The 21,565-nt window shown below is 51.3% G+C and overlaps 1 protein-coding gene across 1 annotated transcript in view; it reads left to right on the forward strand.

The window, feature by feature from the left end:
- The window catches only part of IGF2BP2 (insulin like growth factor 2 mRNA binding protein 2), a 113,658-nt gene extending 94,946 nt beyond the window's left edge, over positions 1–18,712 (forward strand). The window contains exons 5-17 of the mRNA XM_044675639.1: positions 534–585; positions 1,219–1,282; positions 2,111–2,374; positions 2,693–2,827; positions 3,702–3,824; positions 4,860–4,995; positions 6,267–6,395; positions 10,808–10,876; positions 13,029–13,145; positions 15,320–15,394; positions 15,602–15,733; positions 16,099–16,212; positions 17,152–18,712. Coding sequence (XP_044531574.1) covers positions 534–585; positions 1,219–1,282; positions 2,111–2,374; positions 2,693–2,827; positions 3,702–3,824; positions 4,860–4,995; positions 6,267–6,395; positions 10,808–10,876; positions 13,029–13,145; positions 15,320–15,394; positions 15,602–15,733; positions 16,099–16,212; positions 17,152–17,277 — 1,536 coding nt within the window. The 3' untranslated portion in view covers positions 17,278–18,712. The remainder of the gene's footprint in view (positions 1–533; positions 586–1,218; positions 1,283–2,110; positions 2,375–2,692; positions 2,828–3,701; positions 3,825–4,859; positions 4,996–6,266; positions 6,396–10,807; positions 10,877–13,028; positions 13,146–15,319; positions 15,395–15,601; positions 15,734–16,098; positions 16,213–17,151) is intronic.
- Positions 18,713–21,565: the final 2,853 nt, after the last annotated feature.

The following is a 21,565-nucleotide window of genomic DNA, read 5'->3' on the forward strand; positions in this document are numbered from 1 at the left end:
TCCCTCTCTCTCTTTCCCCCTCCCTCCCTCCTCCCTCTCTCTCCCTCCCCCTCCCTCATCCTCTCCCTCCCTCCTCCCTTTCTCTCCCTCCCTCTCCCTCCTTCCTCTCTATCTTCCTCCTTCCTCCTCCCTCTCTCTCCCTCCTCTTCCTCCTCTGTCTGTGTCTCTCTTGTTTCTAGAGGCCAATGCCAGCCTTGAGTGCAAGAATCGCTTCCCTGTAAGTACCCTTGCCCCAAAGCAGAGCTGGATTCTTATGGTCAGTCTCTGCCTTGGGTGGGAGAAAGGCTCTCCGTGTAAGTACTGTGGCGGGACCCAGTGCAGTGAGCTCAGGAGAGACCCTGGATCTGCTGGAGGCTGGAGAATCCTGGCTCTTGGCCATCGAGTGCCTTCAACCGCTTGAGCTGGGACTGAGTCTGGGTGGGCAGCCCCGAGGCTTCCTGGCCCCTTTTGTGAGGTTTTGGGGTCTTGGGTTGCCTTCACCATCCCCCACTCCACCCCCACCCCCCCTAACCATTCTGGACTTTGTCTTTCAGGTTTTGGATGGACTCTTGGCTCAGTACGGGACTGTGGAGAACGTGGAACAAGGTAAGAAGCCGAGACACACACTCATTCTGGTGACAGTTAAGATTCTCTTTGCCTCATCCGATGCTCGTGCATGTGGGTAGGTGGAGTGCTCCGGTCATCCCCAGGGGCCATCTCGTGGCTCTCCTTCATTCCTGGGACAAGGGGGATGCCTTGGGCTCTTCCAGTACCCAGATGATCACGAGAGGCGGCCAGACAGGGTCTTGGCTTCAGGGTCGGGAAGGCTTGGTTTCAAGTCCCACCTGGTGCTCTGAGAAACTCTCTTAGACTTTTTAATTGTAGAGAAAGTGTCCTCACCCGGGAGGTCTGATATCAACTACATATGAGGTCACCCAAAACATATTTCTTAAAAAAAATGAGAAAAAGCAAGAAACAGAATTGAGAAAACGTTTTGTCTCCGTCCCTCTGAGATGCATTTTCTATCCTGAGCCTTTTGGAATCGGCTTGAATCGTTCTGTCGATCCACAAGGTGATGTCCCACTTACCCGAGCTGGCCAGAGGGTTTCGGCCTCCCTGGAAGACTTGTGACCCCCGAGCCCATATTTGTGCATTCGCTCTTTCCTCCCACCTGGCAGGGGAGAGAGCGGCTTCTTGGCTGCCTCAGAAACTCAGGCTTCCTTCTTGCTTTCTCTGTAGTCAACACAGACACGGAGGCTGCCGTTGTCAACGTCACGTACGCCACCAGAGACGAGGCCCGAGGGTAAGTGCGCCCGAGACCTTTCAGTGGTCCTTTTTATTGGCTTAACTTTCAAAATGTACCTCGTGAGGGACTTCCAGGCCTGGCACATCCCTGTAAGCCTTTGGACATCAGCGGCCTCTCCAGATCACGGTGCTAGGAAGACGGGCTTGTTCTCCTTCCATAGAAAAGGTGCATTTTCTGGCAAGGTAAATTTAGGGGGGTCCCCCCGCCCCGAAAGTAGCCCGTTTAAGGAACAGTGGTGACTAGACTGTGGTTCTCAAGCTGTGCGGTAAGAAAAGCTGCATGGGATGAATTCAGAGAAGCAGCAGAAGACTTGTCTGAACTGAGATGGGGGAATTGGCAACCACGAAGACAAAATCTGCTGAGAAATAACAAATGGTCCAACCTGAATAATGACCCAGTGTGGCCCCCCCCCCAAAGAAGAGATGAGGAGGTACCTCTTCGTGCTTCCTTGCAGGTGCAGAGTAGGGCATTGAATATCAGACTTTCTCCATAGATTGAGCTGTTTGCTTCTCTCTTTTGAAAAATTCTTTGTTATAAAAGGTTTTTTGCAAGGAGAAAGGAAACATCATTCCCAATTCATATTTATGTGGGTGATATGAAAAGAAAGCATTTTCTAGAAAACAAACACATTTATTTTTCAAATGATAAAAATTTTAAAACAGAAGTGCCCTGTGCAAGGATTTAAAATGCACGCATGCACACACGCACAGGCTACCAAGGCCCAATCCCAGGCTGAGATCTGGGCTTCCAGGGGTCAGCGGTCCCCATCGTACACCAAACACACACATCCTGTTACAGCCTTCTGGGCCTCCTCCTGCCTTGCAGAGCCATTGAGAAGCTCAGTGGACATCAGTTTGAGAACTACTCGTTCAGGATCTCCTACATCCCAGACGAAGACGGTCATGCCCCTCAGAGGTTCCGCCGGGGGGCCTACTCTTCCAGGGAACGTGGCCATTCCCCGGGGGGCTCTGGCCCATCCAAGCAGCTGGACTTCCCCCTGCGGATCCTTGTCCCCACCCAGTTTGTTGGCGCCATCATAGGAAAGGAGGGCTTGACCATTAAGAACCTGACAAAGCAGACCCAGTCCAAGTGAGTCCCCTCCTGTTTCTGGGCCAAGGGTGCAGGGGGTGGGTTAACTGGGTCAGATTCTGTGAGCCCATAGCAGGCCCTGTTTGGCTTGAACTTGGCCACAGTGGGCAGTGACTGCCTGTGGCTCTGCCCTTGGAGTGGACGCCCCCCAGCCTTCCCACAGAGTAGCCCTGCCTCGCTAGAGTCACGGCTGGTCCTTGGTTCGTGCTTTGGCTAGAAGGCGGGTAGGGATGGGGCAGCCGCCTCGTGCCCTGCGAGGGCATCGGCAGCTGTGTATTCTGATGGGGAGGTGTGCCTGCTGTCCCTCTCCTGCCGCAGGGTGGACATCCACAGGAAGGAAAACGCTGGAGCGTCGGAGAAGCCAGTGACCATCCACGCCAGCCCCGAGGGCTCCAGCGAGGCTTGCCGGATGATTCTCGAAATCATGCAGAAAGAAGCCGACGAGACCAAGTCGTAAGTCACACTTGGCAGGGGATAAAAAGAAGGGCTTCAAAGCAGCAGCTGCCCAATAGCCCTCCTGCTCAACACCTTTGTGACCCTGGCCAAGGCACTTCCCCCGAGCCTCAGTTTCCTTACCTGTAAAGCAAAGAAGTTAGCCTTTCAGCATAGGTCTAGTATCTCATTTATACTCCCTGGCCTCAGTTTCCCCATATGTAAAATAAAAAAGTTAGACTTGATGGGCTCTGAAGTCCCTGTCTAGAGCTGCAAACCTTTGGTTATACAAGAATTTGAGAACACCTGGGATGCCAAGGTCATGGGACTAGATCTTGAAAGCACCTCTAAAGCCCAGCTCCCTTCATTTCTGAGAATAGGAAACTTGAGACCTGGGAGGTTCAGGGACTTGGCCAAGGTCACACACAGGGATACTGACCATAGAGGCCCTGTGCCTGCCTCTCAGCAGTTCAGGGATTTCCTCAAGATAATAGGATGGCTTCTCTCTTTCTCCCTCTCTCTCCCTCTTTTTCTCTCTCTTCCTCTCTCTCTCTCTCTCTCTCTCTCTCTCTCTCCCTCTCTCTTTCTTTCTCTCTCTCCCCCTCTCTCTTGCTCTCTCCCTCTCCCTCTCTTTGTATGTGTGTCTCTCTCCTTCTCCTTCTCCCCCCCGCCCAACTTTTCTTTCTGTCCTAGTAACAACTCTTAAGACAGAAGGGCGAAGGCTAGGCAAATGCTTGGCCAGGGTCACACAGCTAGGGCATGTCAGGGGCTCCAGACTGGCGCTTCATCCACGGAGCCACCTAGCTACCCCTGACGACTTCTCTTTTAAGAAACGAGTCCCTGGGGTCCCCGTTCTCTATTTCTGGGGCACTGAAGGGCCTTTGCTTCCTTTCAGAGCGGAGGAAGTTCCTCTGAAGATCCTCGCCCACAACAGTTTGGTCGGAAGACTGATTGGCAAAGAAGGACGAAACCTGAAGAAAATTGAGCAGGACACGGGCACCAAGATCACCATCTCTCCGTAAGCCGCCCTCCTTCTCTAGCTTCCTTCCTACTAGAAAGGAAAAGCCCATTCCAGGAGCATCTCCGAAGTCCCTGAAGTGTGGCTCACACGGGGCCGGCCACTGGGGGCACAAGAGCATCCCTGCCCTCCAAGAGCTTCCATTCTGAAGGGGGTGGAGAGGATGCACCAAGTGCTTAGACCAGAGAGTCCAAGAGGGCTCTGAGGAGGGAGCAAACCCCAGTAACCCGGGGTGGGTGTGTGGAAAATTGTCGGGGGCAGGAAGAAACCTTCCTAGAGGAGGTCACAGCCTTAAGCAGAGCTCGGCATGGGCGTTCTAAGGAGAGAAGGCATTCCGGGCATGGCCGGGGGATAGCTCGTGCAAAGATACTGCAGTGGGAGATGGAAAGTTTTAGAACAGATCAGCCCAGTTTGATAGGAACAGAGAGGATGGTATGGATGCAGTACAAGCCTGATTATTTTGTCATTCAGTCATTTTCGGTTGTGTCCGAATGTCCAGTGACTTTGGGGCTTTTCTTGGCAGAGATACTAAAGTGGTTGGCCATTTCCTTCTCTAACTCATTGGATATGCTGAGGCCAACAGGGTCAAGTGACTTGTCCAGGGTCACACAGCCAGGTACTGGAGGGGTTTGCCATTTCCTTCTCCAGCTCATTTGACAGAGGAGGAAACAGAGGCCAAAAGAATGACTTGTCACAGAGCTAGGAAGCCAGGTTATGGAGGACTCTAAATGCCAGACTGAGTAGTTTCTAGTTTCTCCTGGAGATGATAGACAGCCATTGAAGATACTTGAGCAGGGGGTGATGTGGTTAGAACTAGGCTGAGGTCAGTCTGGCAGCTGTGCAAAGGAGAAAGGACTCCCCTGGAGCCGTCTTCCCCCACGCTGAGGTTAGCCGGACAATGGGGAGAAGATGGGGGCTTCTCCCAAGCAGTTTGTTCCCAGGGGCGACACGAGGAGCCTTTGCCCCATCGGCCTGTTCCTCTGCCTCGTGTTCCTTGGAAAGCCTGAAGTTTTCCTTTCCTCTCTGGCCTCCCAGCCTGCAGGATTTGACCATTTACAACCCAGAGAGAACCATCACAGTCAAAGGCACCATCGAAGCCTGCTCTTCTGCTGAGGTGGAAATCATGAGGAAGCTCCGAGAGGCCTACGAGAACGACATGGTGACCGTGAACGTAAGTTGCCCCCGGGGCCCGCTGCTGCCCCCAGCTCTCTGGGACTCTCCAGGGAGAGGGGGAGATGCTTCACTAAGGCATGGCAGCCAGAGAGGCCAGTGGGCACCAGGGCAGTATGGAGAGATGCCTGGTGTCCTGAATGAGGGACCTGAGAGTCCTCTGCCCTGCTCCGGTATGTCTGTGGGACCAAGTTCACCTCTGGATTCCACAATTTAGGAGGGAAATCAAGAAACTGGAGTTTCTCTAGAGAAAATCTGGAAAACTGGAAATTGAAGTTTCTCTAGAGAAAATCTGGAAAACCAGAAATGAGTTTCTCTAAGAGAAAATCTGGAAAACTGGAACCTGGAGTTTCTCTAGAGAAAATCTGGAAAACTGGAAATTGAAGTTTCTCTAGAGAAAATCTGGAAAACTGGAACCTGGAGTTTCTCTAGAGAAAATCTGGAAACTGGAGTTTCTCTAGAGAAAATCTGGAAACCTGGACACTGAAATCTCTCTAGAGAAAATCTGGAAAACTGGACATTGGAGTTTCTCTAGAGAAAATCTGGAAAATTAGAAATGAGTTTCTCTAAGAGAAAATCTGGAACCTGGAATTTCTCTAGAGAAAATCTGGAAACCTGGAAATTGGAGTTTCTAGAGAAAATCTGGAAAACTGGAAATTGGAGTTTCTCTAGAGAAAATCTGGAAACTGGAGTTTCTCTAAGAGAAAATCTGGAACCTGGAATTTCTCTAGAGAAAATCTGGAAACCTGGAAATTGGAGTTTCTAGAGAAAATCTGGAAAACTGGACATTGGAGTTTCTCTAGAGAAAATCTGGAAAATTGGAAATGAGTTTCTCTAAGAGAAAATCTGGAACCTGGAGTTTCTCTAGAGAAAATCTGGAAACTGGAGTTTCTCTAAGAGAAAATCTGGAAAACTGGACATTGGAGTTTCTCCAGAAAAGGGCATCCAGGATGGTGAACAAGTCCATGCCCAAGAGGGATGGAAATATTTAGTGCGAAAAGAAGATGGAGGGAAGCTCTGTTTTACAAATATTATCTCATTGGCTCTAATTATAGGGTCCTTAGCCAGGTGGTTGGGCAGCTCAGAGGAGAATGAGGGGCAGATAAGGAGCAGGGGATGGAGGGCCAAGGGATCCCGGGTGCCCTGAGCCTTGGGTCTGAGGAGGCTCTCAGTGGTGGGGCTTTGTTCTGTTCTTGTTGAGTGGGATGAGGAAACTGAGCTGATTTTGGTCTTCCTTTCTCCTCTTTCTTCCCTCTCTGTACCGGCTCCCAGCAACAAGGCAACCTGATTCCGGGATTGAACCTCAGCGCCCTTGGCATCTTTTCAACAGGTCTGTCCATGCTCCCTTCCGCAGCTGGGCCCCGGGGAGCCGCCGCCGCTGCCTCCTACCACCCATTTGCTGTAAGTGACTCTGGGGCCGTCACAACTTTGCTCCCGGGGTTTGGGTCAAGGCAAGGGTCTGCTTCCCCCTCCTCTGCTATGGATGCTGAGCGTATACCCGAGGACCCTCTGCAAATCGAGCCGCCCGGGTGCTTCCCACCCCCAATGGGCTGGCCTCGTTGAGGGGCTCGGAAAATCCCCCAGAACAGGCCTCAACCCCAACTAGTCACACAGCATAGTGGAGAGAGTGTAAGACTCCTCTGTGACTGGGGGAGGCTGAATCCTGGTCCAGGTAGTGGGTCTCTCAGAGACCCTGAACAAGTCACTGAAATTCCGTGTCTCAGTTAGAAATGAGCAGACCCTCCACCTCCAAATTGGGGAAGGGAGTAATGCCCACTCTATTCCTAGAGCTTTTTGATAAATATCTCATTTGATCCTCACAACAACCTTGGAAGCCAAGTTTTATTATCCCCATTTTACAGTTGAGGAAGCTAAGGAAAACGAGTGATTTGCCTTAAGATCACAGAGTCTGAAGAGTCTGAAACCTGACTCCAGGTCTGGTGTGATCTTGTGCAAGTCACTTAACCTCTTCAGTTTTCTGTTCAACTCTGCTTTTCAGACTCTTTACTTGCCTTCAGGGCCCTCTCTTGATCTTCCATTCCCTCCTCAGAAGTCTTAGCAATGCTGCGCCTGATCTTTCCTTTGCCTCCATCACAACTTCCTTATATTTGTCTCTCATTTTCATTTCATTCCCCCATCTCCAAGAGAATACAAACTCCCTGAGGCCAGGGAGCTGGGTCATTTTCATTTAGGTATCCTCAGGGCTTCATGAAGTACATGATTTAGAAACATTTATTTTTGTCTCAAGATTTGGATCACTCCTCACCTCCTCAACAAAAGCTCCCCTGATTAATTCTGGGTCATCAATGTTAAGTTTCTGGGGGTTGTTTTTGTTGTTGTTGTTGGGGTTTTTTTTTGGCTCAGACCTATGATTTCATCCCATATAGGGAACTTCCAGTGTGGACTCTTGATTCACCAACGTATCTCAACAATTCATTTGAAACCTGTAGTCTTAGAGAGTTACCTAGGAGTGCACAGAGGTGAAGGACTTGCCCAGAGTCATATAGCCAGAATTGAACTCAGGTCTTCATGACTCTGTGACCCTCACATACCAAAATTAATGGGATGTTGCCAAAGCAGTACTTAAGGGAAAATTTCTATCTCTAAATGGTTATGTCAGTAAAATAGAGAAAGAGCAGGTTGATAAATTGGGTGTATAACTGAAAAAAATTAGAAAATGAACAAATTAGAAAACACCAGATTGGAAATCCTGAAGATCAAAGGAGAGAATTACTTTGCCCAACTCTATGCCAGTAAATCTGACAATCTAAATGGAATATTTAAAGACTTACCCTCGTTGCCCTCCACCATGCTGCCTCTCTTTCTTGTTATAACTTTTCTTTCTAATCTGATTTCTTGAATTGACTCTTGTTATTGAATAAAAATGTTCTGGGCACCTGGCATTCAGGATGTTTCCCAACTCAGTTGTAATTAAAAAAAAATGTCATGGATGTAGCCTGGAATGTAGGGTGTCCTGGGTGCTCTATAAATCCCTTATGAACAAGGGGGCTAACTGAATAATTGAGTAGTCCCCCAGGGCCTTTGGGGCATTGGTTCCCAGATTTCCTCTGCCTTTGTCAAGCCTTGGGTCACTGATGTTTTGTGGAAGTAAGAAAGCCATTGGCTAGAAATTTTTGATGCCTTGGTTCCTGAATTCTTCCTGACCCACTCTAGGGGGAGGTCAGGGAAAGACTCACAAGGGATTTTTGTGCACCCAGTAGGATTCCCTAGCTCTCTGCTCTTCTAGGTGCTGGTGCCTCAGCTCCAGTTTTTGGTTTTCTTCTCTGTTTCCTTTTCTGTGTCTCTGTGGTTTCTATCTCTAGAATGGAAGCTTCTCAAGAGCAGGAATTCAAATACACTTGCCTCTGTTTTCCTGTGTCCAATAGGCACTTGTTATTAATTGATTGTTTGATATCTTTTCTTTATGCCCTCAAAATCATTATGGGATGGTAGAAAAACCCTTTCTTTGGTGTCAGAGGTCTTAGGTCCAAATCCTGCCCTCTGGTGCTTATTCCCAGTGTGATGTTGGGCAGTAAAGTCAGTTTTTTTTCCCCAGGCCTCAGTTTCTCCCTCTGTAAAACAAAGGGGTTGTACCAGAAGTCCCTTCTGGCCTGAAATCTCTGATCCTATGAACTCAATAGCTCATGAAAGGGAGAACCATTACATTGTGTGTGTGGGCATGGTGGGCATTGGCTAAAGGGGGTACAGCAGCTCCTGGGTCTCCAGCCCGAGTCATTTTAAAAGATGAAAGCCAGCTGAAGTGGGCTCCAAGCCACTGTCTCCCTTGGGAGTGTGTAGAAGGGATGTGAGTCTTCAGAGTTTGGGGGGCTGAGGGAGAGCAGGATGGGAGAACTAGCCTGACCGGAATCCAGGGAGGTTGACAAACATCTCTTAAGCACTGTATTAGTGCACTATGTTAGTGGGCTAAAGCTACAAAGACAGAAATGAAACTGCCCCTACCCTCGCCTAGAGGGAAAGATGATGGACGTAAGTCTACAGGAAGCAGGTAGAGAGTGATTTCAGGATGGGGTAGAGGGCACTAGCTTAAGCCTGAAGTCCAAGGGAAGCCTCGAAAGATGCTAAGGAGAAGACCCCAAACGGGGAGCCCCCCCCATCGTTTGTAGAGGCAGAGGTGGGAGATTAGAATAACGTGTATGAGTAATAGCAGTGAGCAGACCCGTTTAGCCAGGTTGGAGAGTATGTGACAGAGGTGGTCACCCTGGAATGATAGACTGCAGTCATACAGGGAAGAGCTTCACTAGGCACACAGAGGAACAGGGATTTGGTCTTAGGGGGAGCAGGGAGCCACAGAGCGTCTTGAATAGAGCAATGGTGGCATCATCCCTGGGCCAAGTTGGTTGATTTAGAGATGTCACTACATTGCCCTCATGAGAAAGGAAAGAGATTGATGACCCCAAATCCAGAGTTCTTACCCTACTGTATCGTTTTACCTAGATGTGGTCAAGATCCCCCTAGGAAAAGGTCCTCCTCCATCAGGCCCCAAGATGATCATTTTTAGAAAAATGTATAATCCCTCCCCAGCTGAGTGCTCAGACTGGCCTCATCTCTCGAAGAGTCCGGTCAGGACCTGTTGGAGCCTTAGAGATGCCGTGGGGAGAGGGATGTCACCAGAGAAGTCATGGGGTGGGAAGCCTCGCCCGCCACCCTCCTCTGTGGCTGTGAGCTTCCAGGGCTGACTTCGGGGTCAGAGGAGTCTTTCCAAGCCCTGCCCCAAAGGTCCCCAATTCTTGACCAAAGACCCACCAGCTCCCTAAGCCAGACTTCAGGGCATCAGAATTCAGGGTAACAAAACCTGCCCAGAGGCCTGGGGAATATATTGTAATGGTTTGGGGTTTTTCCTTTATTCTGGATTTAACAAACACCAAAAAGGGGAACCTTCGCCCTTTGCAAAGTAGAGTGAAAAGGGGAAATTCTTTGTTAAATTGTGAGTTTCTGATTCTGTACAGCTCGCTGCTTTTTGCAAACTGATAAGCAATCTATCTAATATGTTGTTTCAAAGCTGTCCTGCTTGTCTGTGTTTCCTTCCAAGCTTCCTTATTTTATCTTCTGTACATGCAAAAGACCTTCCCTTTTGGGGAGGGGGGGAGAAGGGACAAGTCCATCACTAGCTCCCTTCTCCCCTGCCCAGAATTTAAAAAAAAGAAAGAAAAGCCCGATTCTGGTACCGGATAAAACCGAGGTCTCAGATGCCCCCAAGCTTGCTTGGAGAGGCGTGTGTGTTCGCACACTGGGCTCAGGAGCCTCTCGGGGCTCCCTTCCTCCTCATTTCAGGGGAAGGGCTTGAGTTGGGGCTCGCCGATGATTAGCTCGTGCCGGCCTTCTGGCAGAGCTTTCGTGGCCCCGCCAAGCCCGGGGCCGGGCGAAGGGGTCGGGGAGACGTTTTGGGGTGCGCCGCAATCACTGATGGACACTTTGAGATCCGCAGGGCTGGCCAGAAGAATTGGGAGCGAGGGACGAGGCCGAGGGTCAAGGCCGTCCAGGCAGCTGTGGGCTGAGAAATCTGTCAGGGCGTGGGCGCTGGCTTATCAATGATGCACCCCCCCCAAGCAGTTTTTTCCGTCCACCTGCTGTACTCAGGATACTCTCCAGGAGGCAGCTTTAGGCGGGGCCCCTCGATGAGGGGCGACGGAGAGCGGCGGAGCGGAGCGGAGGAAGCGGAGCGAGCGCCCGACGAGGAGGCGTGCCGGTGGCGGAGGAGGGCTCCAGCGGGCACGCACGCGGGCTGGTGTGCATCCTGCAGCGGGCTCCCCTTCCCAGGCACACCCAGTAACGCTTCTGTTCTCTCCCGCCAGAGTCACTCCGCCTACCTCTCGGGCCTGTACGGAGCCCCCCAGATCGGCGTATTCCCACATCAGCACCCTGTGAGTGGCCCTCCCTCCCTCCCTCCCTCCCTCCCTCTCCTCTCCTCTCCTCCCTCTCCTCTGCCTTCTTTCCTTCTTTCTCTGAAAATAGAGACGTGTGTTTACGTAGCGCTTGTATAACTGCAAACAACTGTATGTTGCTTATTGTCGAGAGGCAGCATGGGGCGCTGGATAGGGCACGAGACTTCAGGGTGGCAAGTCCCAGGTTCAAATCCCGCTACCTGGGTCACGTACGAGCTGTGAAATCTTGGGCAAGTCACTAAACCTCTCTCTGAGCCAGAATTTCCTCCTCTGTAAAATGAAGGGGTTCGACTTCATGGGGCCCCAAAGCTGTGAAGTCAAAATATCAACAGAAAGCAGAGAATGAAAGGAGCACTGGCTGGGGAGTCTCAAGACTTGGATTCAAATCCTGACTTAAGTCACCATATAACCTTGGGCAGATGACTTCCTCCTCTGTAAAGTGAAGGAGTTGGACCTTTCGGGGACCTTCCAGGGCTAAATCGTTTTCATCTGAACAGTCCAAAGAAGGAAGCTTTTGGCATTATCTCAGTTTTATTTGTTAACATCAATGATACAGACAACTCACATTTACATGGCGCTTTAAGGTCCACACAGCACTTTTGTCTATCATTTTTTATTTGATCCTTTCAACTCTGGAAAGGAGGTGCTAGGGTTATCCCCCTTTGACAGATGAGGAAACTGAGGCTTGCTCTAAGTCTGTTTGCTTTGGCTCCAAGATGGCTGCACTCCGTTGGCTTCCTCTGGCACTCCTCGGGGCGCTCGCCATTTTTGGTCCCGTGTCCTGGCTTTACCTCGTTCGTGTTCAAAGTCACTTTGTTGGGGGGAAACCACGCAAAATCAAGGGGTGCTCAGAGTCTGGAAACGAGAACACGGAACGAGGTAAGCCAGTTGGTGGCTGAGCAGACTTGGAGCAGGATCCTGGGGGCCCTCCTCCAGCCCTGTCGGTGCTTGGGAGCCAGTCTGGGAGCCAACGAGGACACCCGAGTTCCAGGCCCACCCCTGGCGCTTCCTGGCTACGTAATCCTGGACAGGAAACTTGCACTCTCACTGTCAGGCAGGGCTTGGTGGGAAGAGGGAGTCCCCTCGTCCGGGAGTCCCCTCGTCCGGGAGTTTCCTCCTGACGGTGGAAGTCCAGGTGTCTGGTCAGTGTCTGTCCCGGTTTGTGGACACCAGCGTGGTCAGCCCGGGCTGGCTACCTGGTATCCGCCTCGCTCCCAGCACCTTTGGCTCCTTACCTCGGGGGTGAGCAGAGGGACCGTTTCCCGGTCGGAGCTCCCTTTTCTCTGCTGCCAGGAGGACGTTTGAGAGGAGACTGCCGACTCCAGTCCCTCTCCAGCCCTCGTCCCGTCCCGTTCTTGAACTCTTCTTCTCCTGGAGAGCCCACCAAGACCCTCCTTCCCTCCCTTTCTTCCTTCCTCCTTCCCTTCTCTCCAGATCAGCCAGATGTTGGCCATCCTCTGACTGCTTTCTGTCGGGGCTTGCCGGGCAGGGGCTCAGGGTGGCCCCAGGATTCTGCAAGGACTGGTCCAGCTGCTTCTTAAACTCTAACATTCTCCTAGTTTATTCCCTAGTCCAAAAGGCTCATCCTCTTGAATTTCTAACATCCTTCAGTCCCGTGGTCTAGAGGACAGAGCACTGGCTGTGGAGTCAGGGGACTGGGTTCAAATCCCACCTCTCATGTTGATTACCTCTATAATTAATCCGCTCCCTGGGCCTGGGTTTCCTCTTTTCTAATAACGGGTTGGGGGGAGCGGGAGGGTTGGACTCAGTGGTCTTTGAGGGCCCTTCTAACTCCAGATCTCTGATTCTGTGAAGCCTCTCCGAGCATCAAGTGAGGCTGTTGGACCAGAGGGCCTCTGAAGTCCTTCTGTGGCCTCTAGGTCTCCTCTGTGTGGCCCCAAATCGCCTCCGTGAGCTTCAGGTTCCTTGTCTTTAATTTGGGGGCGCAGGGTGGGCAATGGCCTGGACGGCCTCGGAGGTGGGCGTTGGACTCATTGGCCTCGGAGGTGGGTGTTGGACTCATTGGCCTCGGAGGTGAGCACTGGACTCGATGGCCTCCAAGGCTCTGTCCAGCTCTGGCCAAATGTCGGGCCATTTTTTGAGATGCTATTTCTGTCTCCTCACTCCTCAGGTGCCTGAACAGGAGGTGGTGTACCTCTTCATCCCCACACAGGCTGTTGGAGCCATCATTGGAAAGAAGGGCCACCACATCAAGCAACTGGCCAGATTTGCTGGGGCCTCCATCAAGGTAAAGGGGCTCCTTCAATCATTCTGCTTCCAGCTTAGAATCAATACTGTGTCCCGGCTCCAAGGCAGAAGAATGGTAAGGGCTGGGCAATGGGGTGAAGTGACTTGCCCAGGGTCACCCAGCTAGGAAGTGTCTGAGGCCAGATTTGAACCCAGGACCTCCCATCTCTAGGCCTGGCTCTCCATCTACTGAGCCACCTAGCAGCCCCTGCCTGTAAGGGTTTTGTGCTTCAGTTTCCTTATCTATAAAATGAGAAGGTCCTTCCCAGCTCTAAGTCATCCTGTGAAGTTTGTGCCTCAGTTTTCTTCTCTGTAAAATGAAGAGATGGCACTCAGAGGCCTTTGAGAGTGAAGGCCAGACGGACTCTTCGGGGCTTTTTTGGAGCCCAAACTTGTATACAAAGGTGAAGAAGCAAGAGATGGTTTGATCTAGAGGACAGCAAGCAGGCAGGTTTGGCTGGATCAGAGAGGGTGGGAAAAGGAATAAATAATGCTAGAATCAGCCTAGAAAGAGGGCTTTTCAGTGCCAAACAGAGGAGTTTATACTTGATTCCAGAGACAAGAGGGAGCCACTGAAAGTTCTTGAGGAGAGAGGACTGATGTGATCAGACTTGAGCCTTAGGACGGTCAATCTGGCAGCTGTGTGAAGGTTGGATAGATGAGAGCTGGGCCGGCTGATGAATGGTGAATTAAGGTGGCCAACTGGTGGGAAGGGTCTTCCCTAGCTTGCTCTGAAGAAAGAATCTGTGAATCATCCACCAGTTGCCAGGATGTGAGCTCAGGCAGGAGGGGTGACTTTGTTTGCAAGAACAAAGCCTGAGTTGGTCTTTGGGCTGTCCCTTGTATTTGGGTAGCCACCAGGCCTATAGGTCAGAGCACCAGAAAACACTGAGGAAGGTTGTCTTTGCCTTTTTTTCCTCTCATCTCAAGACAGATGTGACTTAAAGAAACCGAGGGCAGGGAGACCTATTAGGAGGCTAACACAGCAGGCTAGGCAGGAAGTTGATGAGGGCTGTGGGAATGAGGAGAAGGGGATGGAGACTGGTAGCTCTGTACTGATGCAAAGTCTCCTGCGTAAGGAAATTCCATCCTGTGAAATAATCAGGAACCATTCTCCAGTTCCCTCTGGCTCGCCAAACTTCTCCCTTGTCTGAAACAGCTTGGCTCTTCCTCTCTTGCCTTAATACTTGCCAGTTTCCAGCTAAGTAGAATGTTGCGCCATCTCCTACAATGCAAGGACATGGCGGGGAGGAGGGACCAGGATGTGGGGTGTACTTGAGGGAGGGCTCTTAGTGCTAAACCAACAGTTCTCAAACTTTTTGGCCTCAAAGACCCCCTTTTCACTCTTAAAAATTATTGAGAACCAGGAGCAACTGGGTGGTTTAGTGGATTGAGAGCCAACCTAGAGACAGGAGATTCTGGGTTCAAATCTGGCTGCAGAAAATTCCTAGCTGTGTGACCCTGAACAAGTCACTTAAAACCCCCATTGCGTAGCCTTTAACACTCTTCTGCTTTGGAACCAATACACGGTATTGATTCCAAGATGGAAGGTGAGGATTTTTTAAAAATTACTGAGGCCCCTAAAGGGCTTCTGTTTATCTATGGGGTTATATTTACCAATATTTACACTGAGCAATTAAAATGGATAATTGTTAAAGCTTTTATTTACTTTAAAATGGCAGTATGGAACCCATCACACATCCACATGAACAGGATTTTTGAAATAAAAAATAATTTGTTTGTTGAGCTTTATTTACTTTTTTAATTGGGTGGTTATTTCTGGTGGCAAAGAAGAGACTTGGATGTAACAGGCATAGAAGTTGCGCATTTCCCAAAGAAGAAATTTGGGGAAGGGGAGGCTTGGCCAGAGATCATTCGTGTTCCTGCCCCGGCTGTGCCCCGTGCCCGGAATGCCTTCTCTGCTAGCCTCTGCCTCTCTCTTCCTTTCAGGCACTGCCAAGGTACCGTCCTCTATGTGAAACCTTTCTTGGTCTGCTCCCCCTTCCTTCCCCACCCCCAGTAGCTTGGCTTGGACCCCACACCCATTTTCTCTCTTTTTGTGTGCTCTTCCCATTGGAATGTGGACTTTTTCCTGGGCTTGGCACACAGGCTCTGGGGAAGGAGACGCTTTGGGATTCATCGAGTGACTGTTCACCCCACACTGTGCCTTTGCAGATCGCTCCTGCCGAAGGTCCGGATGTCGGGGAGAGGATGGTCATCATCACCGGACCCCCCGAAGCCCAGTTCAAGGTCAATGCCTCGACCCCCGCCGTGTCCCAGGCCCAGGGCTAGGGTAGCCTCTCAGGACTGAGCCTTGTCTTGCGGGGGGCACCCACTGTGGTGGGGGGCTTTGGAGGGAGGAGCCTGGGGGACCCCGGGCAGCCTCCGGGCCCTCCTCGTGGTCCGCGGAGCAGCAGAGGGCTGGACTGACTCTTCCCTCGTGCCGCTCTTTCTCAGGCCCAGGGACGGATCTTTGGGAAACTGAAGGAAGAGAATTTCTTTAACCCCAAAGAAGAAGTCAAGCTGAAGGCTCACATCCGGGTGCCCTCCTCGGCAGCCGGCCGAGTGATTGGTAAAGGCGGCAAAACAGTGAGTCGGCCTCCCCCAAGGCCCATTCCCGAGGCCTCTGCCTTACCCGCTCCTCCCTTCTGGTTCCTGGAAGGAACCAGCCCCGCCAGAGATTGTGAGCAAGGGAGAGACCCGCTCGGACCCGGGCTTTGTTAGCCAGATTGGGAGGCCGGACTGGAGTGGGGAGACTTGAGCCAGGCAGACCCCCACCCCCAGCGGCAGTGTCAGAGGAGAGAAGCGGGGAGGAAGGGCAAGACGTGGCGCCCGATGGGATAAGGAGGGAGTCGACGCTACGGGCAGGCTCTCCTCGCAGAGCAGCTCCCCGGAACGCTCTGGGCAGCCTCCTCACGCGGCCTCTTCCCTGCCTCTCCTCCCCTCTCACGCAGGTGAATGAATTGCAAAACTTAACGAGCGCCGAAGTCATCGTGCCCCGCGATCAGACGCCCGACGAGAACGAGGAAGTCATCGTCAAGATCATCGGCCACTTCTTTGCCAGTCAGGTACTAGCTTTGGCTTCCTCACCTCCCCGACCCTCCGTCCGAGCTCGGCGCGGCTTCTCCGCCAGCCTTTGACGGATGTCCTCTCGCTCGATGGACTCATCCAGGTTTCTGCCGCTCTCGTTCTCCTGGTCTTCTCACTGCGTCTCTTGGGAGCTCCCCTTTGTGTTCCTCTTAGGATGGCGTCAGAGGGAGAGCTGGGCAGAGCAGCCCGTCCAGCTTAGCGAGTCCCCAAAGAGCCGAGGCCTATTCCTTTCGTCCCGGGCGACAAAGCCCTAGGAGTCAGCTTGTGCGACTGCTTGGAAATCTAGGTCTCTCGTCCCCCCAGCCCCCCGCCTGCCCGGGGCCCGCTTAGCCCATAATCTCGATCCTGTCGTCCCGAGACAGCTCGTCTCCTTTGCTGGCCCCTCGAGCGCCTCAGAGATTGGGGACACACAGCCGACCCTGAGCCCTCATCCAGCCTTTCCGCCCCATCGGGGTCGCCAGCTCCCCTTCCCCCTGGCCTGGCTCCCTGTGGGCACGAGGCATAGCCAAGCTCCCCTGGGGGAGAGCTCCACCGTGGGGCCCCTCGCTCGTGGCTGTGTCTAGAATGTCCAGAGAAGAGGAAGCGCAGAGCAGGCTGGGAGTGGGCCCAGCGGGTGCGTCATTTAATGCCTCGAGCCTACTTGGGGTGCCCGTGTCTGAGTGTAGCCGGCGGGCTCGTCTCGAGGACGTCCCGGGGGCGGTTGTGGGGGCTTCCGCGCGTGTGGACTCAGTCTGGTTCCCCCCCTCCCCCATGTCTTGTTTTTGTCCTTCATCTCCCACCTTTCCTCCCTCCTTTGCTCTGTCCTTCCGTTTTTCTCCTCTTCTTCTGTGCCTCCTGCTCTGGCTCCTTTGTCTGACCCGGCCTCTCCCGGGATGGCGTCCCGCCCCGCCTCCCTCTGTGTCTCTCCTCGGCTGCAGACGGCCCAGCGCAAGATCAGGGAGATCGTGCAGCAGGTGAAGCAGCAGGAGCAGAAGCACCCTCAGGGAGCCGGACCCTCGCCGCCGCCCTCACAGCCGCAGCCGCCGCCGCCGCGCACCAAGTAAGAGGCTGCCTCGGGCGCGGGCCGGCAAAGCCTCACCAGACCCATGTCGCCTTTCCATGCCGGACAGAACAAGACCAAACCCACAAAGACCTATCGGGGAGCAAACCAAAGACCGTCCCGAGAGCCGAGGAGGCTGCCTGAGGCTGGGACTCTGCAGAAACCTTGACCGAGCCGCCCTGGCTAGGTGGCCCCGGGGACGGGTGGGATCCCCCCAAAGCCGGACCAGGTGTGCCTGAGCAGGCCCCCCCCCCAGACACACGCAGGCACACAGGCACACACATACGGGGCTTCTGCAGGCTCCCCGACAACACCCACCACCCTATCCCTTAAGTTGGACTAACATAGGCGAACAAACGTCTGAGACGAAGCTAAAACTCACCTGGGCTGAGTGGGGGGACACACAAAGTTTGGTTCTGTACATAGGTTTGTGTAGGAGGGCTCAAGAGGGTCCACCACAGGTTCCGCCACGTGAGCTGCGGGTACCAGGCATCCCAGGCATGCCTACAGCGTTAATATATTGTAGAAATCATATCTATCAATAACTCAACTAACTCCAATCTAAAAGCAGATGATTAATTTTTATTTCCTTTGGAAGAGAAAGCAGGCTTTTCTAGAGTTTCGGGCCACCCAGTGGAAGGGCTAAAGGGGTAGAAGCAGCTTTAGAAATGCCAGCACAGACGTGGAGGAAGGGCAAGGGGGCAGGAAGGTACCAGCAGCACCTGCAGCGGGCTCACCTGTGTGTGCCCACAGGAGGGATGCGGTCTTGAAGAGGAATCTCTGTCTGTCTCCCTTCATCTGTATACAGCTCACATAACCTTTCCTTTATTTGCTTCACAGGTTCTAAACTGGTTTTGCATATAGCTGTAGAATTATAATTGTGTCTTCTCCTCCCTGCCTCTCAGCCCCAGCTTTTCTGGCCCTCCTCCCTCCCCTCTGCCTTGGGTCTCTCTTCATTCTCTCCTTCTCTCTCCACATCCTCAGGCAAAGCAGTGCTCAAAGCAACACAAAATCAAACAGCCACAACTTCCTTTTAGGTGACTGAATAGGAAAGGAAACAGTCTCAATGGTACTTGTCCCAGCATTTTCAAAAAGGAAAGCCAGCACACACACACCTATACACCCCAATTCCCCTAAGAAGAACAAATTCTACCTTTTTACCAGGTTTATTTGACACAGCCATCCATGTGAGGGGAAGTAATTTTCTTTCTTACAAGCAAATCAAAAACAAGTGGGGAAAAAACAAAAAAAGAAAATTACTGGAGGTTGTTGCCCCAAGGGCATAGAAATTGCAAATTGAAAAAAAAAAACAACACATACACATAAAATTTTAAAGAAAAAAACAACACACACACAAAAAAAAACTACCTCAGGTGTTTTTGTACCTCAGCACCTTGATCTCTTGTTTCCCTTTTAGATTTTGTATGCCTTGTAAAACTGAGAGTTGGAGCATTTTTTTTTTATTTTTTTAATAAAATTAAGTTGGAAAAAAATAGTCAGCCGCCATGGAGGAGAAAGTGACATCCAGGTGTGCGCCAACCATTCTGAATAGCCCTTGGCTAGCCAAGAGCTTATGGCCTTCTTCAGAGCAGACCTTGAAAATATTTATTGAAAAAAAAAGAGGGAAAGAAAGGATTAGTGATGCGTTTTAATAGGGTACGAGCCATTAGAGTTTTCTGCACTAAAGGATAAGCATGTTACTGGTTTATGTGAACTTGCCAATGTGCCAATAGACTGCAATGCCAGTTTCCTCTACTACAAACAGTATTCTGTGAAAAAAAAAAAACAAAAACAAAAAAACAAGCAAAAAAAAGAAATATATCTAGCTAACAAGAGCCCGACCTAGTCATGATCTCATTTCTTTTCAGCTTGGCTCCAGCTAGGGGATACTCTACTTCCCAGAGGATGGGAAATAACGCCTAGCCCCAGGGACCCTCTGGAGGCAGAACTGGGATACTTGTGGGTTGGGGGAATGATGTCTAGGAATGGATTTTTTTTTTTGCTAGGAAAGAATGGTCAGGTGAGAACAAAATATGTTGACTTTTAGGAAGTGTATCACAAGCCAGATACCTATTCCATAGAAAGTATGCTCCAAGTCTGTGACCTGAGAGTATTCAGCTTCTCCCTTCAAGGAGCACATCATCCACTTGTGCTGATAATACACACATGCAGCTCTTGTCCACTCTCAGTGATCTCATCCCCTCCCAGGGCTTTAATTGCCACCTAGAAGCTGATGATTCTCAAATCTCCCTCTCCTGCCCCAAAATGCGGACCTGCAGTCTTTTCAGACATTTGTTGCTCTCACTTGTCAGATGTTCCCTTGAGGTCCCCCTTCTCTCCTCTCACAGGGCCACCCCTCTAGTGCAGACTCTCAGGAGAGCCAGATTTGACTGTTTCTAGAACTGGGAGTGAGGAGAGTTCATGACAGTGAGGAGGTGGCCCGTGTAGATCATGGACCTGTGGGAGGGGACAGGCCTGTCCTGGAGCCTCCAATCACGGCTCCATCTGACCCATTAGTGAAAGGGGGTTTGGGGGGGGGGGACGGGACAGGAAGATCTTCCCAAGGGGAGCTGCATTAACAGGTAACAATGGGGACAGAGTATGTCCAGGCCTATGCAGTGGCCTGTATGTACACACCAAGCTCGGCTGGTCTCGGAATCCGTAACAGTGGCATTCAGTTGAAACAAAACACACAGACCCATCTAACAGTCAACAGTCCTTTATTAAGTGCTTACTATGTGCCAGGCACTTGAGTGATACAAAGAAACATGAACAACAGTTCTTACCCTCAAGGAGCTTACATTCTAATGAGGAAGACATACATAAATTAGAACATACACGATAAATACAAAGTAGATGCAAACAGAGACCCATCTTACAGGGCATAACATTAGCAGCAGGGAGGACCAGGCCTCCTGGAGGTGGCGGTGCTTGAGCTGAGTCTTAAAGGACACCAGGAATTACAGGAGTTGAAAGGGAGAGCATTCCAGGCCTGGGTAACCATCAGTGCAAAGGCATGGAGCAGCAAAGAGCCCAGTGCTTCTGAATTGGGGGACTACACAGAGGGGAAGCAGCAGCAGGGAGAAAGGAAAAGGCATTCTATTTGAACCTGGAAGTAATAGGGAACCACAGGAGAGGGGTGTGTCAGACCCAAGGCAGTCTATTGGAAGGCTAGTGCAATAATAAAGGTGAGAACAAAGGCCTAGTTGAGACTGGCACGTGAGGAAAGAAGAGAGTGGCAAGAGTTGCTATAAAAAAAGGAACAAGGCTTTAGGGTGAACAAAAGAGACAGTGAGGATAAAGGCCTCAACAAGTAACGGATGGGGAGAAAGGAGAATGGGTTCTGCTCTGGACATCTGGAGCCTGAGATAGAAGGCAAAATGTCTACTGCTGGAGAGCTCAGGAGAGGGAGACCTGGGGGGTCAAATGAATAAGAGGTGGCAACTGAACCCACTGGAACCAATGAGATTGCTAATTGATAGGGCCCAGGCAATAGTGAGCATGACATGCCAGCAAAAAAGACAGGAATGGTCAGAAAGGAAGAGAACGAAGAAAGAAGAAAGTCACCAAAACCCAGGGAAGTTTTCATGGGGGAAGAAATGGTCAGCAATGTCAAAGCTGCAGTAGAGGTCATGAAGGACTTTGAAAAGAGCAGTTTTACCAGATGGAAGAGGAAGGAAACCAGATTGTAGGGGGTTTAGAAGAGGGAAGAATGGAGCCCCCAGGCTCCCCAAGGAGTTTAGCTAGGAAGGGTAAGAGCTACAGGTGAAAGCTAGTGAGAGTCTTTTTTAAGATAGAGACTTGGATGTTTTTTTAGGCAGCAGGGAAGGTGCCAGAGACTGAAGATTATTAAGGGCGGAAGATGCCAGGGTGGGGAATGAAGGAGGAGATTGGAGTGCAGAATAACGCCCTAAGGAGACGGGGGAACTTAAGAGGATGACTTCAGCTTTGGTAGCAAAGATGAAGGGAGGCCCCCCCAGCAGCAAAGAGGTTAGGGAAAGTACGTCAGAGAGCTGAGAGAAGAAAAGGTTTGGGGACGGTGGCTGTGAGAAGTGGGAGAAAGACCAGTAGGATTACCTGGCTGTGGCGAGGGCCCAGTTCAGATGAGTTAGCATGGTGCAGGACTACCTCTAATTCCATTGCTCAGCACAAGTGGGAACAAAGGAGGTTGGAGCTGGGTGGGAGGGAGGAATATAGCAAAACAGAGTAGATTGGAGCCAGAAAAAGCAGGACGGGGTACTGCCAGGCCCCATATTTTGTGTGAAGAATCTATAGGATTTTAACCTATAGGC

Source organism: Gracilinanus agilis, chromosome 4, assembly GCF_016433145.1.
Source record: "Gracilinanus agilis isolate LMUSP501 chromosome 4, AgileGrace, whole genome shotgun sequence".
Taxonomy (NCBI): Eukaryota; Metazoa; Chordata; class Mammalia; order Didelphimorphia; family Didelphidae; genus Gracilinanus; species Gracilinanus agilis.